The following is a 14,750-nucleotide window of genomic DNA, read 5'->3' as shown; positions in this document are numbered from 1 at the left end:
GTTACTACTATATAAGTTAGGTAGTTATCAGGAAATGCCAATGATTTTGGTCTGTTATTTATGGGAAACTATGGAGAAAAACTATGCAATATGATGGGCAATTAACGGCTGAAATCGCGATAAAGTTAATTATTTTATAAAAATGTTTCTATCCACGAAATTTTGTTAAATTATAAATAAATATAATTAGGATTTAATTAGAGTGAAAAATTTTATATATAAACAATATACATCACCTTTAATATATTTTTGTATAATACTCAGCTGACAAATAAGCATACGGTCCACCTGATGGAAAGCGGTTACGATAGTCTATGAACGCCTGCAATACTAGAGCCATTACTCGTGTATTACCGACTCTGAAGAAACCTCTCTAGTCTGTAGGAAAAATCTCAACAAGCAGCGCATTCCATACGTTTATAATAATTTCTTATTATACCGCTTTAGTTAAATATTTCGATTGAGGGTTGCCAGATTTCATAATAAGCCGGGAAGTTTGTTTTTAATTTATAAAAAATAATCAGTAAATGAGTATAAGTCACTGTAGTTAATAATATTCATAAGCAATATTTGTAGCTTTGAGGAAAAATAACATCATTTTTATTTTTGAACAGTACTCTTTACTGCAAAGGGTGGTGGAGGCGTGCCAAAAGAAGCCACAATGCAAGTTCAGCACTAAGCCGAAAATGGGTTTAGTGGATCCTTGCCCCAGGACTAGGAAGTTTGTCGAAGTGGCCTACAAATGCAGACCCTGTAAGTATATAATAATATAACTATTGCTTTATTAAATGTCACAATATTATAAGATACCAAAGGATACTTTCGTATTATCTATGTTTTAGTAAATTTAAAACAGTTATTGAGAAACACTTATTGAACAATGTCTATTACACACTAAACGATTATTTTAGTGACAAACGTGCAAGGTGTTAGTCGACCATGTACGGGCTTTTTAATGCCCATTTAAAATTTTAGAGTTTTAGAGAGAATATTGTTAGAGAGAGAGAGAGAGAGAGAGAGAGAGAGAGAGAATATTTAAATAAACACACATAATGTTAACTGATTTAAAAAAGATTCTGACGAGTTTCTTGCGGGGTTTTCTCAATAGATATATATATTTTCTCAATAACATTCCCCTGGAGTAGACTTATAAAAATGACGATTTAAAAGTGCCTGTAAATAAGTCTATTTGAATAAAAATTATTTGAATTTAAATTAAACGTGGTAAACGTTTAATTTAAATTCAAATAATTTTGGAAGACTATTGTTTAAATAAGGGGAGTTAACGAGCATGCGGGTCACCTGATGGTAAGTGACTACCGTTGCCTTTGAGGACCCGCAATATCCGAGAATTTGCAGGTGCCTGTATTTTATTGAAGGTTACGATGTCATATCACTTTTTAAATACTGTTGTTAGAATTCGATTCTAAAGTATAGTTGTGCATGGGAGAAATTTTGTAGAAAATTCATCTATTTGGGTATTTCTGTCCTACCTTTATTTCTTTTATGAAACAGCTGTGCTTGCATGGTTTGTTAGGGATTTTTATTATTATTTTAGCCATTAACTGTATATTGCTGGACTATTGCTGCCTTGTTTGGGATATGGCAGTAAACATACAATGTAAAGGAGGGTAACATTATTACGCATAGTATTTTTAAAAGCATTCTGTACTCTGTAAATTCCATGGTACTGTTTACGTCTGTAGACAGTGGTTACCACTTTCTAGTAGATTTGACATTTCTAGTTATATAAAAAGCTTTTTTTTATACAACTTAGAACGGCAAATAGAGTATACTGTTTCGCCCATGATAGCCCCCAAGCGTTGCCATTCCTATGTAACTAGCTAACTCTTAACCTCATAAATTCGATATCTCTTTAGCGTCACATTAAGAATTCATCATCTTCGATTGCTTCTTATTAACCAGATGTATATCTAATAGTCCCTTTTATCACCGGGGACAACAAAACACTGTTATAAAATCGCGTTCGACATTATCGGGCAGCGTTCCAAACACATGTCAGCCGAAATGGGAACACGAGAAATAATTTTGTGGACCACTTTTTTATATCACCGTTTCGCCACTACCGAAGACATTACATTGAATAACTGCCTTGATATTTCCCCTTATGAGAATAGAGCTTAAGTCGCCAAAGCCATTATTGGTAAGTTATTGGATCCTCGCTTTGTTTTACTTAGCCACGAAAGATTTTCAAGTCTGTCCCCATATAGCTAACGTTGATGTATGTGAATTTTATTCATAGACAATGAAAATAACGTTTAATCTTGTTTATGGTTCATCCGGTACAGCACAGTACATTTTGCTCAAACACTGCAAAAAAAATAAGGACTTCAATCATAATAAAAGACTCGTACTCGTATGTATGATAGGATATTTCGTTAATACATTAAATTGAGAATATTTGAATTTGGAACTTGTATACGATTACATGTTCTAAATTTAAATAACTGTAAATTTTGCTTTGCAATAATAGGTACTTAACACAGCTACAAACTGTCAAAGTTTAATAATTTTTTAGAGACTATTCACATGTTGTTTGCTGACATAAAATACACATACATATAATATACATATGATTAATGTGTTTTCTTAAAATGTAACTACATATTTGAAAAAAAAAACAGACTTAACAAATGATCTTTAGATTCGCATTATGATTTCTCAAATCTGTCAAATTTTTTTTTATAATCTTTTTAAATGCACTTCTTGGTTATATACATATAACGATTACGATCTTATATGTATGCATATGTTTTTCTGAAAAACATATATATATACATATATATAAGAAAATAAAAATACATTTTTGTATATGTGTATATTAAATTTATACCAAATTTCATAATGATTGGTTAAGCTGTTAAGATGCTAAGAGGTAACAAACAAACAAACTTACTTTCACATATATAAGTAAGGGTTTGAAAGATTCGGTACTTGTAAATCATATGAAATGAATATCAAATGCAAGTTCCCAACAGCGTTTTCTGCTAATGCATCCATTTATCCTGCTCTCGCAATAAATGATTCTGTTACGGACGCTGTTACCAAGTAACTGGGCAAACTGTCGTTAATTCTTAAAGAGAAAGCCTCAAGTTTGGGGAATAACGTTTCTGGCCATCGTTTACAGTCCGATCTAAATAAATAACCCAGATAACGATATTTTTTTTGTTTACTTTTAAAAGTAAAATAAATAAAACTTAGAAAAAAGAACTGATTTTAAATTTGGAAAAGCCAGTTATTTTTATTTTTATTTTATTGCGTTGCAATAGTTTTACTTATAATTTTGAATAAAATTCTATGGAGTGTAAATATATCTTTTTAGATAAGAAAGATTTTTTTAACGGTTTAAACTTGACAGAGTTTTTTTTTATTTTTTTTTTATTGGATGATAATGGAATGGTAACCACGTCTGCGCTAACGGTATACGCTGGCAGGGCACCAGTGAGGGATGATAGGTGAGGGTGAAAGCAGGTCAGTTAGCCCATTGTAATGAATACATCTCGAATTCAGTATTTCAGGTTTCCAGGGGGAATCACGTGGAGGTCGATCTGAAAGAGTATATTGTTAGCAAAGGGACTGGAAGTTTGTATTACTAACAATTCCTTCGCCCCCACTTGACGGAGTTAGGAGTAACAAACAAAAAAATATAATCGAATTAAAAAGAAGGTACTCTTCTTTTTGAAGTCGGTTGAATATATATATGGGGGGGGGGGGGGGGGCAGGGTGGAGAAGGGATTGTTAGTAATGTGGAGTAATAGTCCCATTGCTAGCAATATACTCTGTTAGGTCGACCTCCACGTGGTCTGTCCTGAAAACCATCGTGTTGAGTTCCAGGTGAATTCATCACGATGGGCTAACTGACCTGCCTTTTCATTCTTACGTATCATCCCTTACTGGTATCCTGCTAGCGTATACTGATAGCGCAAGCGGTTACCATTCTATTATTACTCATTAAAAAATAATACACTTATATGAGTAACTCAAAAAGGAGACTCAAATTGTTTTATCTATTTTTTCTCACGTTTTTTTTGGGAAAAATGTTCAGTTCCATTACTAGAATATTATTTTAAAAAGAATGCTAGCGATTCCGATTTAATTCTTTCTTTTTTTTTCTTTCTATATTACATTTTTTGGAAAACAATATCACAAAAATAATAAAAAGAAGACAACGAGGGCGAATCAGATTGTACTAATCGCATGACGTAACGCTATTTCACGAGGGTCCTGCAAGTGTATTGGTGTGATTTATGCGGTGTTAATAAATTCCTGGACGAGGTCACCGGCCAGGGTGCGGCGGGAAGTGCAGGAGTGGCCGGTGGGCGCGGCGTGTACTCATTAGTGGTGAGCCTAAACGGGTGGGTGGGAACATTCGGCTGGAATGTTCGATGTTTTTACGAAACCTACCCCGTGGTTATTGAAGGGTTATTAGTTTTTTTTAATCTTTTTGTTTTTCTATATAAAGAAGAGTGACTCAGTACTGTGTAGTATTTAATATTAATAATAAATCATAATAAATAGATTTATTTCCTCTTCACAATTCATCACAGTAAAATACAATGAGACATGCTTATATTGAAGTAATCAAATCTGGTAATATTACCCCAAAATATAGACAATAAAGATATAATAACTTCGAATCTGGCCAACATTAAAAACTTTGTTAAATTTCCGATTTTCTTTCATGCTACTTAGAATGGCAAACAAGTTGACGGCCCACCTGATGGAAAGTGGTAACCGTCGTCTATAGATATGAATAATATCATTGTCTTAACTGTGTCACTTATGATACGCTTCATGCGTTGCTATTCTTGAGGTCTAAGATGTTACGTTTCTGTACCCTGTAATTTCACTGCCATATCTCATCCTTCAAATTGAAAATCAACAATGCTAACACAACTGCTTCATGACAGAAAGACGAATAGAACAGAGATAGCCAAGCAAACGACTTTTGTACAAAGTCTAACAGACTAACTTTCTGTTTATAGGAAACACCAATTGGACTCCTTGCTATATTTACATATTATATTATTCTTGCGATAGATTCTAATATATGGGTGAAATAAGGGTCAAGTTATTATTATTTTTTATGTAACTTCGAATGACAAACAAGCTGACGGCACACCCGATGGAAAGTGGTAACTATCGCCTATAGACATGAGTACGACAGTGTATACCGTTTCGCCCATGATACCCCACATGCGCTGCCATTACTAAGGACTCAGGTGTTATTCCTCTGTACCCTGTAAATTCACAGCCTTATTCCACCCTTCAAACCGAAACACAGCCATGCAAACACAACTGCTTCACGGTAACGAAAACGACTTTTGTACAAAGGTTCCCTTCCTCCTTCTTTGACAAGTGTTATGTTTACTACAACTAATGTCTCCGAATCAAACATATATTGAGGATTATTATACGATAAATATTGATATTAAAATCTGTGAAAAATTTGTAAAGTTAAAATAGAATCGATTTGGGAACATAAATTTTGTTATGTCGGTTTAAAAGGGAAATTATATTTTCTATTATAAATATCAATTACAATATGAAAGTATAAATTTAACGTAGAGGGAAAGTAGAGGTATAATATATTTATTAGATCATTAGTCGTGTTTGCACAATAAAATTAAATATTCAATTTATCGAAATATTAATGGAAATGAGAGATGAGTAGAATTATATGGGTTGCCTGATGCCTATAATAATGTTACACGATATAGGTCACAAACTTAGATCGTGTATTTGTAATTACATAAAAAGTTACTTTTTGGGCTCCAAAAAGTTTGTCTGTCCGTCCGTCTGTCACAGTGCTATATCCCAGTAACTACAAATATTATGAATTTGTTAAGGGATCAAAATGTGATCATAAAATTTACAAATCGATTTAAAACAGATATCATTGGCTCACACATATTGTAATGAAAATTGTAATGAAAAGTCCAATACGGATACTCAAAATTGATCTATCAGTCCAAGTGAGGTATTAAATGATTAGGCTTCATTTGTACATTTTAAAACTGATTTTATTTATTTTTATAATGCGTATTTTCTATAGTTATAGTCGAAAATGTGAGGAAACAAAAAAAAAAAACAACAAAAAAAAATAAAAATTACGAAGTATAGTATCAATATTAATAAATATCAGATATCTATTTTGTATGAGAAATGCAATGAAGGTTATTTTACCTTATATTTATATATAATATTTATGAAATTTTTGCCATATATTATATGAACTAATTTCAATAATAAAATGCATTCGATGAAATTTATTCCCAAGTTTGTTTTATGCAAGTATTATTGCTAAAATCGCTGTTTTTTACGGAACACAATCATGTATTTTTCATACAAATAATATATACGAGATTCTTCATTGTAATTAGCTATATAAATACAGTTATTCGACGCTGTAATTACACAACACTTAGACAAGCTTTTACTATATTGGTATCGAGTTACCCACTAATGGGAATGAAAGGGTTGTGTTCTGTTTACAACTAATTTTGTAAAGGGCGTCGTCTTCGCAAATGGGTAAACGAACGTTAATGATACATTGATGGAAATTAAATGGGTCTATAGTGGTTTTTATTACATGTAAATGTATGAAAGGAGGGTTGTAAGCACAATGAGAAATAAACAGTAACCCGGATGTGAAGGGCTCTTTGACAACTGTACAAATAAGTTGTATTAAAGCTAAATGTTTATTAATACAGTTTATTTTAAGATTAATTAAATGCTTTAATTAGATGGAGGCTTTGTATAAAAGAAGTCTGCATTAGTAATTCTGTTCCAGTCGTATTTTTACCGTTGAGTAGTTGAGTTTGCACGGTTGTTCAGTTGGGTGTAAAATTACAAACTACGAAAGAATTACACCTTACCTTTTTATTTATAAAATCTGAAACCTTCTACAAAAGAGAATTTGCCTCATTCTGCGTATTCTACCGCTTGTACAACGGAATGTGCTCAGAGGAATTGTTCAATAGGTTGCCCACCGTCACCTTCTACCATCGTTTAGCTCGCCCTCGACAGCAAGATCATCCATAACTTAGAGCTTAGATGGTCGCGTACAATGCGGTTTCAGAGATGTTTTCTCTCTTTTTTTCGTCGAGGTTTTTACAAGAGACTATAACATGGGGTTCAAAAAAGAGATAAAGAGGTTCCTTCAGTGCTGGCAATGCGCGCGTAATATCCCTGATATTGCAAGTGTTTATAGACTACCATAACCGCTTACCAACAGGTGGGACGTATGCTTGTTTGCTATTTCAGTGCTATTAAAAAAAATTAATTTAGTAATTATTTTTTAACTATTTTACCTTTTTGTTAGTTTCTTTCAAATTGGAAATTTAGAACAAAAGAAAAAAATAAAACAGTTCAATAGCTAAAATAGGTTTATAAACGAGTGGACTTTACGACGAATGAGGACGAAAAAGGGATAAGTCTTACCATGAGTATCACATTACATTTTGTAATGTATAAATATAGATATATATATAAATGACATAATGTACTATAATCTAGACGTTTAATATGTAGAATCAATTTAAATAATGTAAATGAATTATAATTTTATTTACCGGTTTTTTTTTTATATAAAATGTAAAATATTTCCATGCCTATATCTTTTAAGGCAATTAAACAAGTGCTAAAATAATACCACGTGGTTTGTAATAATTTTAAACTGTTTAATGCAAATCAACTCATTTGAAAGAAAGAAAGAAAACATTTATTGACAACAACAAAAAGTTACATAAATTATGAATAAAAAAAAACTTTACATTTATTATTGCCAACGTGGTCACCACTCAGCATGTGCTGCAGCAATTTAATTGCTACAGCGCTGATATTTCATTTCATTTCATTTCAATGTACATGGTGCTCTATTTTATCTATACACTATATACCGTTCATGTGTTACCATGAGATCCTAATTAGATATATGAAATACTATATCAGCCGTTAATTGTTCAATACTAAACATAGACCTCCTTCTATTGGAGGGTTTGGTAGCTGGCATGCTTAGCAGGCAGATTGGCAATCGCAGATAGGCTTTGGTGATGTTTAAAGAGGGACACTGCTGCCCATCCTTCCACCATTAAGTTAGGCATATGAAATGCTTATACGTATTTTTTTTACAGTTACATTCCGCAGTAGGACCTGTTGTGAAGATGACGTCATCAAGTTGAGTTGTAACCCATACTCGAGGATAGCTATCTTCGACGCGCAGTATGGCCGTACCGCGTACGAATCTATCACCTGTCAACAAACGCAGGGAGTTCTAGATGAAAGTGAGTATAATGTTTTCATATCAGATCCATTAGAAATTAATTAATTAATTTTACTTAATTTTCTGCTTGTTTCGTGGTTGACTGGTAGAGAACCCCATTATGTGTCAAGTCTGCCATATGTTATTACTTATTTATATAATATTGCATTGAATTTTTATTTAAATAATTAGAGAAAACTTTGTATAGAAGTGTTTTGTTTACCAAATCTTCCAATTCGTTCCACCGTCGAAGCATGATTGAGAAATAAATATCAAACAAATAGATGTTTGATAAATTTTCACATAGTATTAGGTATTAGTTGTATCAAATTATACTGTGTTGAATCAAGACATAATGTGTCTGTTTGTAAAATTTCATTCAAATTTGTTCAGCCGTTTAAGCAACAATGAGTTTAAAATTTTCACGTTAAGTATAATAGCATAGAATTCGTGACTAAACTCATTCTTCACAGCTATTCTAAAATAGATGAGGTTATAAGTATGAAAATTGGCAAGTAATTATGATTTATGATGTAGACGCTCACTAAGCAGATATTTTTTTCCAGTGGAGGGTTAATGAGGGCTTTAAAGTTTAATAATGTTGTATTAATCGTCCAAATAACTTAAAATATCTACGATTTATACCTTTTATTATAATAATGATAAATTTCCAAATTTTGTATGTAAATTATATAGATTTTGAAAGTATTTATACTATATGCCACTTTTAAAATCAATCATGCATCGATCACTAATTTATCGTGCGGAAAAAGTTGCGGGTAAAAGTTAGTCTAGTTTATAACGTTTAGGTATAGTATTGTTATTATTATTTATGTTATTTTATTATGTAATATCAATAAGGAAGAGTGATTTTATATACAGAATTAATTTGAATGCATTAGAATCTTTTTTAAGAAGACGAGTAAAACTGAATAATTTTTCAAAAAAAAAATACTCGAAAAAGAAAAACTTTAAGATAAAATATCATATTTAGCAATCAAATTACTATGAAAAACAAAATTATTTATTTTTTATTTCAGACTTATGTTTTTTTGAGAAAATGTTTACTTATGTTAATTTCACCGTGTAATCGTATATAATGTTTGAAATTGCTTAATAATTTTCATTAAAAAATATCTACTTACAAAGGTGTTTACACAATTGCACGAGCCTGTACATCACTTGTCAAGTTTTCTAATAACTGTTAACTAGTAAAAAAGCAACAGCGGCTTTGTAAAACTTGTTATTTTGAGCGGCAGGTGTTCTGGACAGTTTGTTTACACTTGAGTTATAGTTGGCCTTTCTTGTCGGCTCGCTTGTAATTGTGCTGACACTTATGAGACTTGCTCGTGGTAAATTATGAGCTATTTCATTAAAACCATATAGTATTATATTATTATATGTATCACATCTCCCATATTTTGAACTAACAAAATTTTTCATCGTGCTTTCCACCAAATTGTTTATTCTCTTTATTTAACTCTTCTCCATCCAAAGGTTGCCTGGAAGAGATCGCTCTTAGCGATAAGATCGCCCATTGTTTTTTCATTGTGATTATTTCTTGTAATTATTTATATTTATAATAAGTTTACTATTGTAATCTTTTGAAGGAAACAATAAAGAGTATCTATCTATCTATACAATATAGATAGAAATACAGGGTACTGAGGTGTCACATATTAGTCCTCAGCAATGACTACGCATAAGGGGTATCCCTTGAGTATCACAATGCGTTTTATATGTCCATGGTGTTCTTAATGTCTATAGGCGATAGTTTTATTCTTATGCAATTTAGAATGGCATTTGTTTGGGTGGGTCGTCGACTTGTGTTGATGGTTGACGACGGTTGAATGGAAAACTTTTTATAATTAACCGTTGCCTATAGACATAATCAATATCGTGATCATAACAGAGTATACTGCCATTTAGGATACCCTTCATGTATTATTATTCCTAAGGACTAAGTTGTTACGCCTCTGTACCTTGTAATTTCGTTGTCATATCCCACCCTTAAAACTGAAACACAGCCAAGCAAACACAATTGCTTCACGGCAGAAACATGAACGTCTTTTGTACAAAGTTTCTCTCTGGTTAGTTACTATTTTTCACCAGAACTGTCAACTTGTTTGCCATTCTAAGTATCATATGAAAAGTATAAGATGTATTAAAATAAAAATTTTAAATTTTGCATCAAGGGTGTAAAAGTAGGTAATAAGGAGAGAAGAGACAGCAACTTTATTGCTAGCAAAATACACAGACAGTTTGTCCTCCGCGTGACCATCTCCCATAAAAAATTAAGAACTACATACATACTATATAATAGTATTATTGTCTTAGTATCATCACAAAAATTAATAATATGTTTATTTGTATAAACATTAGTTTTTAGCTATAACTAATTATATATTTTGTTTATAGCGTGTTCAGCGCCCCATGGAACTGATACCGTTATGCAGATATGTCATGGTAAACGGCGCTGTCAAATAGAAGCTAACAATAGGACTTTTGGAGCGCCATGCAAGTCACGGACAAGGACTTATCTCAAAGTAGTTTACGCTTGTGGTAAGAATTTATATACCTTTCTACTTCCAATAATAAGATTTCACGTTTACAACATTAATAGGGAAATAAATTATTAGACGGTGCTCCACAAAATAACCGAATTCAGTTGTGGAAAAACCATTTATTTAGATCCAAAAGCTACTGAATGAATTTTGATTAAATTTCTATGGCAACAATCTTTAAGTATATCCTTTCAGATAAAAATAAAATTTTCCAAATCGATTTAGTCATAAATAGACGGAGATTTGAAGTAACAAACACAAAAAATATAAACTAAACTAAAATTGAGAACCTCCATCTTTCTTAAGGCGGTTGAATATGACCATATGTTTTAAAAATAACAATTCGTCAGTTTAAAAATAAGGATTGAAGAAACTTGTAATTTTGTATTAATATTTAAAAAAAGTATGAATTAAAATATAAATATATTGTAAATTAAAATAAAAGCATGAATAAAAATTAAAACATGTAAATTGTTATTTTAATAATTACAATTGATCTCGGCATTGTAGATTAGACAGGTTAAATATGACACAATATGGTTTTCATATTAATTAATATTTTATTTCGTAAATTAATCCAGATGGAGACTTTGTACAAAAGTCGTTTGCTTGGGTACCTCTGTCCCATTTGTTTCAACCGTAAAGCAGTTGTGTTTGCATAGCTGTGTTTCGGTTTGAAGGGTGGGATGTGGCGCGAATTTACAGGGTACAGAGGAATAACACCCGAGTCTTCAGGAATGGCAACGCATGGGGGGTATCATGGACGAAACAGTATTCTCTGTTATGTCCATGGTACTGCTCATGTCTATAGGTGACGGTCACCACTTTTCATCAGGCCGGTCATCAGCTTGTTTGCCATTGTAAGTAGTATAAAAAAATTATAAAGTGGTTTTATATCTTTCTTAGTAGACTTAAAATGTTAATTATAAAACAAATTACATATAACTCTGTAACTGATAATTAGGCAAGTATTTAATGCGTTTGAAGCTTCCAAGTACTTTTCAAATTTCAGAATTTTAATGACAATCTAATAGAAGTCTGATTAATGTTTTGGTTTGCTGTAGGGAAATGCACATTTTCAATAATCAGTTGGAGAATTTGGTAACTTAATAGATTAGTGTATTGTTCATTTCCAATTTTCTTTCCAATAAAGCAAGAATAGTTAAAACAGATGATTCAGATGCTTAAAATGTTAATGCTGCGCTTAGACATTTTAATGAAATATTTACATTTGAGTGAATCTGTTTTACCTAGCATATTCAATCCATACTATATTTTTATCTTCAATCCAAAGTACTTGCTCAGCGATCAGTATTTAATTTTTATTTATACATAGATAGTTACTCGTAAAATTGTATAATTAGGTTTGCATTTAATGTTCATCCTACAGCTTTGTCCTTGATTGTATCGCGATATTGTAACGTCAGTAACTTTCTTTAAGAAATGAGCTATCAAATGCAAAAAGAATTTTTCAAATGCAACTAGTAGTTCCCGAGATAAGTGTGTTCAAACAAATACATACTATAAACCTCATTAATTGCATTAGGAATTTGTCGAAATTCCATTTTGAATAGGTAAAAATGTTCTCAGTATATACACAAATAGATAAAAGAACCTCTTTTTATAAACTGAAAAAATATAGATCAATTCAAAACTTCCTTTTTTTTTTAAATCGTTAAAAATGTTATAAATTACCTCAAACGATAATAACTAACTACATTTATGATTGGTTCCTAAATTAAACATGGTCGTTGATTTATGGTTTTGCAAATACACATGTTATTGCGTAGTTACCAAAACAAATTATCATACGATAATTACTTTCGGAAGTTCGCGTCTTGTTGTTTATTACGAAAGTAATGTAAGGATTGAAATGTTATTCAGATATCGATAATTTGAAGTTCACATAATAATTAAAATATAAATTAAGTAATTATTCACTTTGAATTATGACTTTATATTGGTATGCATTATCTTCGACTACTTTGAGTTGATATTGATAGTTTTTGTATTTGATATCGATAGAGTTCATTTCCCTGATGATCCTATTGATTGAAGCTAACTGTATCTTTTTGAGAAACGAATACCTTTCTGTCGTATCTGTGTTTATATATAAGTAAACTCTCTTATAGTAATAAGTCGAATAATCTCCATTTTCAACGGAATTTAAAATAAATAAGGTCGTATTTTTTCTTTATGTTTGTTACCTTATAACTCCGTTTAAAAGGATATATTTACAGATTGATCCCTTAGAAATACTATTAAAATCAGTTCTGTATTTTAGTTTTTTAATCGAAATAATTGGTTTTGCCTCGATTGAAGCCGGTTTTTTTGTGGTATGTGTAACTGTAACAAGACTGCGGTTTTAAATTATAATGATACTTCTTTCTAAACGCAATTATTTAAAATGTATTATTTGTCCTTTTGTGGGTATGTCTTATTTGTTTTAAAATAAAAACAGTGAGTTTACTAATATTAATTTTATCATGTTTGAAGTCGAAAACAATTATTAATATAATTTACATAATATATTATATAACACTAAATGCAACCTTGTGTATATTTAAAGCCATTTTCACTGCTAAATTTACTGAGACACCGCGGATTTATTTCTTAAAGTTTATTTTCTAACATTCAGAATGGAGCTTAATCTAAATCGGAAAAGAAAAATCCTGTTTCCATTTAAGTCTGGAACCAAATAGATGAGTTAAAACTTGAATGGGTTAAGTGCTGATAGGTTTCAGGGGCGTTGGCGGTTCGGATTAAGTATGAACTAATTCCAAATTAAGACTACATACCTACTAGAATTTACGATTTGTTATAATAAATGTAATCTATTTTTATGTGGGCATGTGGAGCAATTAGTAAATTCTTAGGATATTGATATTATTAGAAAAACACAAAAAGGTACTATAATAATTATTTGATCGAATTCGTCGTTGAAGGAGTTTTCAAAAGTTATTTACACTAGTTTTTTCTCTTGCAATCAAATAAAGGAAATTAATGGAAACAAGTGGGTAAATGAATTTAAAAGAAAAAAAGATGTGATGAGTGTGAGCACAGTAAAATCACTTTCATCATGATGATTTTCGTACACTTTTTTTTTAATTCATTTACTCACTTGTTTCTATTATCCAGGTAACTTTTAAAAATGTAATGTTTGCAACATAGGTTAATTGCTTTGTATCAGTCATAGGATACTTTTTTTATGAAATTAGGTTTCTTAAAAATAATATACTTCAAATAGGCTTATTAGGTTTTTTCGGGTCAGCGAGGTACACGTGCTATCACTGATGTCGTAGACGTCCATTTATCCCCATTAGTACTAAATGCAATGGACTGTTAGGTTATTTTTTATTTCTTTTATATGCAACTTAGAGTGACAAACAAGCTAACGTAATAGAGTATACTGTGTCAACTATGATACCCTTCATGCGTTGCTATTCTCAAGGACTGAGGTGTTATGCCTCTGTACCGTGTAATTTCATTGCCATGTTGTCCTTAAATGGATAAATGCGAGGGATGGGTAGCGTTCTTCTTAAAATATCTCTAAAGCCTGCTTGCGGTTGCCAGTCTACTTGCCAAGCGTAGCAACTATTGGCAAACCCCCTCAAGGGGGAGGTTTATGTTCAGCAGTAGACGTCTGTTTCGCAGCAGATACATGAATAGGACAGAGGTTGGGCACATCTGTAGACGACTTTTGTGCAAAGTCTTATTTTGGTATATTAATAATAATAATACATGTAAAAGTTTGCATATAAAAATCTTTTAAAGTTATTTTTAAACTTTCAATAAAGTAACATATAAAAAAATATTTATTTATTCTTTATTGTACACAAAAAATTACAACATATAATATATATAAAATAAAGATATACAACAGGCAAGCGTATCGTAGCGGA

At 31.3% G+C, this 14,750-nt stretch overlaps 1 protein-coding gene across 1 annotated transcript in view; it reads left to right on the top strand.

The window, feature by feature from the left end:
* Positions 1 to 14,750, top strand: part of LOC113513604 (protein eva-1) — a 53,477-nt gene that overhangs the window by 32,439 nt on the left and 6,288 nt on the right. Inside the window, exons 3-5 of the mRNA XM_052903523.1 lie at positions 615 to 753; positions 8,157 to 8,306; positions 10,703 to 10,846. Of these exons, the coding sequence (XP_052759483.1) occupies positions 615 to 753; positions 8,157 to 8,306; positions 10,703 to 10,846 (433 nt within the window). The remainder of the gene's footprint in view (positions 1 to 614; positions 754 to 8,156; positions 8,307 to 10,702; positions 10,847 to 14,750) is intronic.

Source organism: Galleria mellonella, unplaced genomic scaffold (genome assembly GCF_026898425.1).
Source record: "Galleria mellonella isolate WM207_F2 unplaced genomic scaffold, CSIRO_AGI_GalMel_v1 utg139, whole genome shotgun sequence".
Lineage (NCBI taxonomy): Eukaryota > Metazoa > Arthropoda > Insecta > Lepidoptera > Pyralidae > Galleria > Galleria mellonella.
Note: the sequence above shows the minus strand (reverse complement) of the source record. Positions and strands in the feature narration are given on the sequence as shown.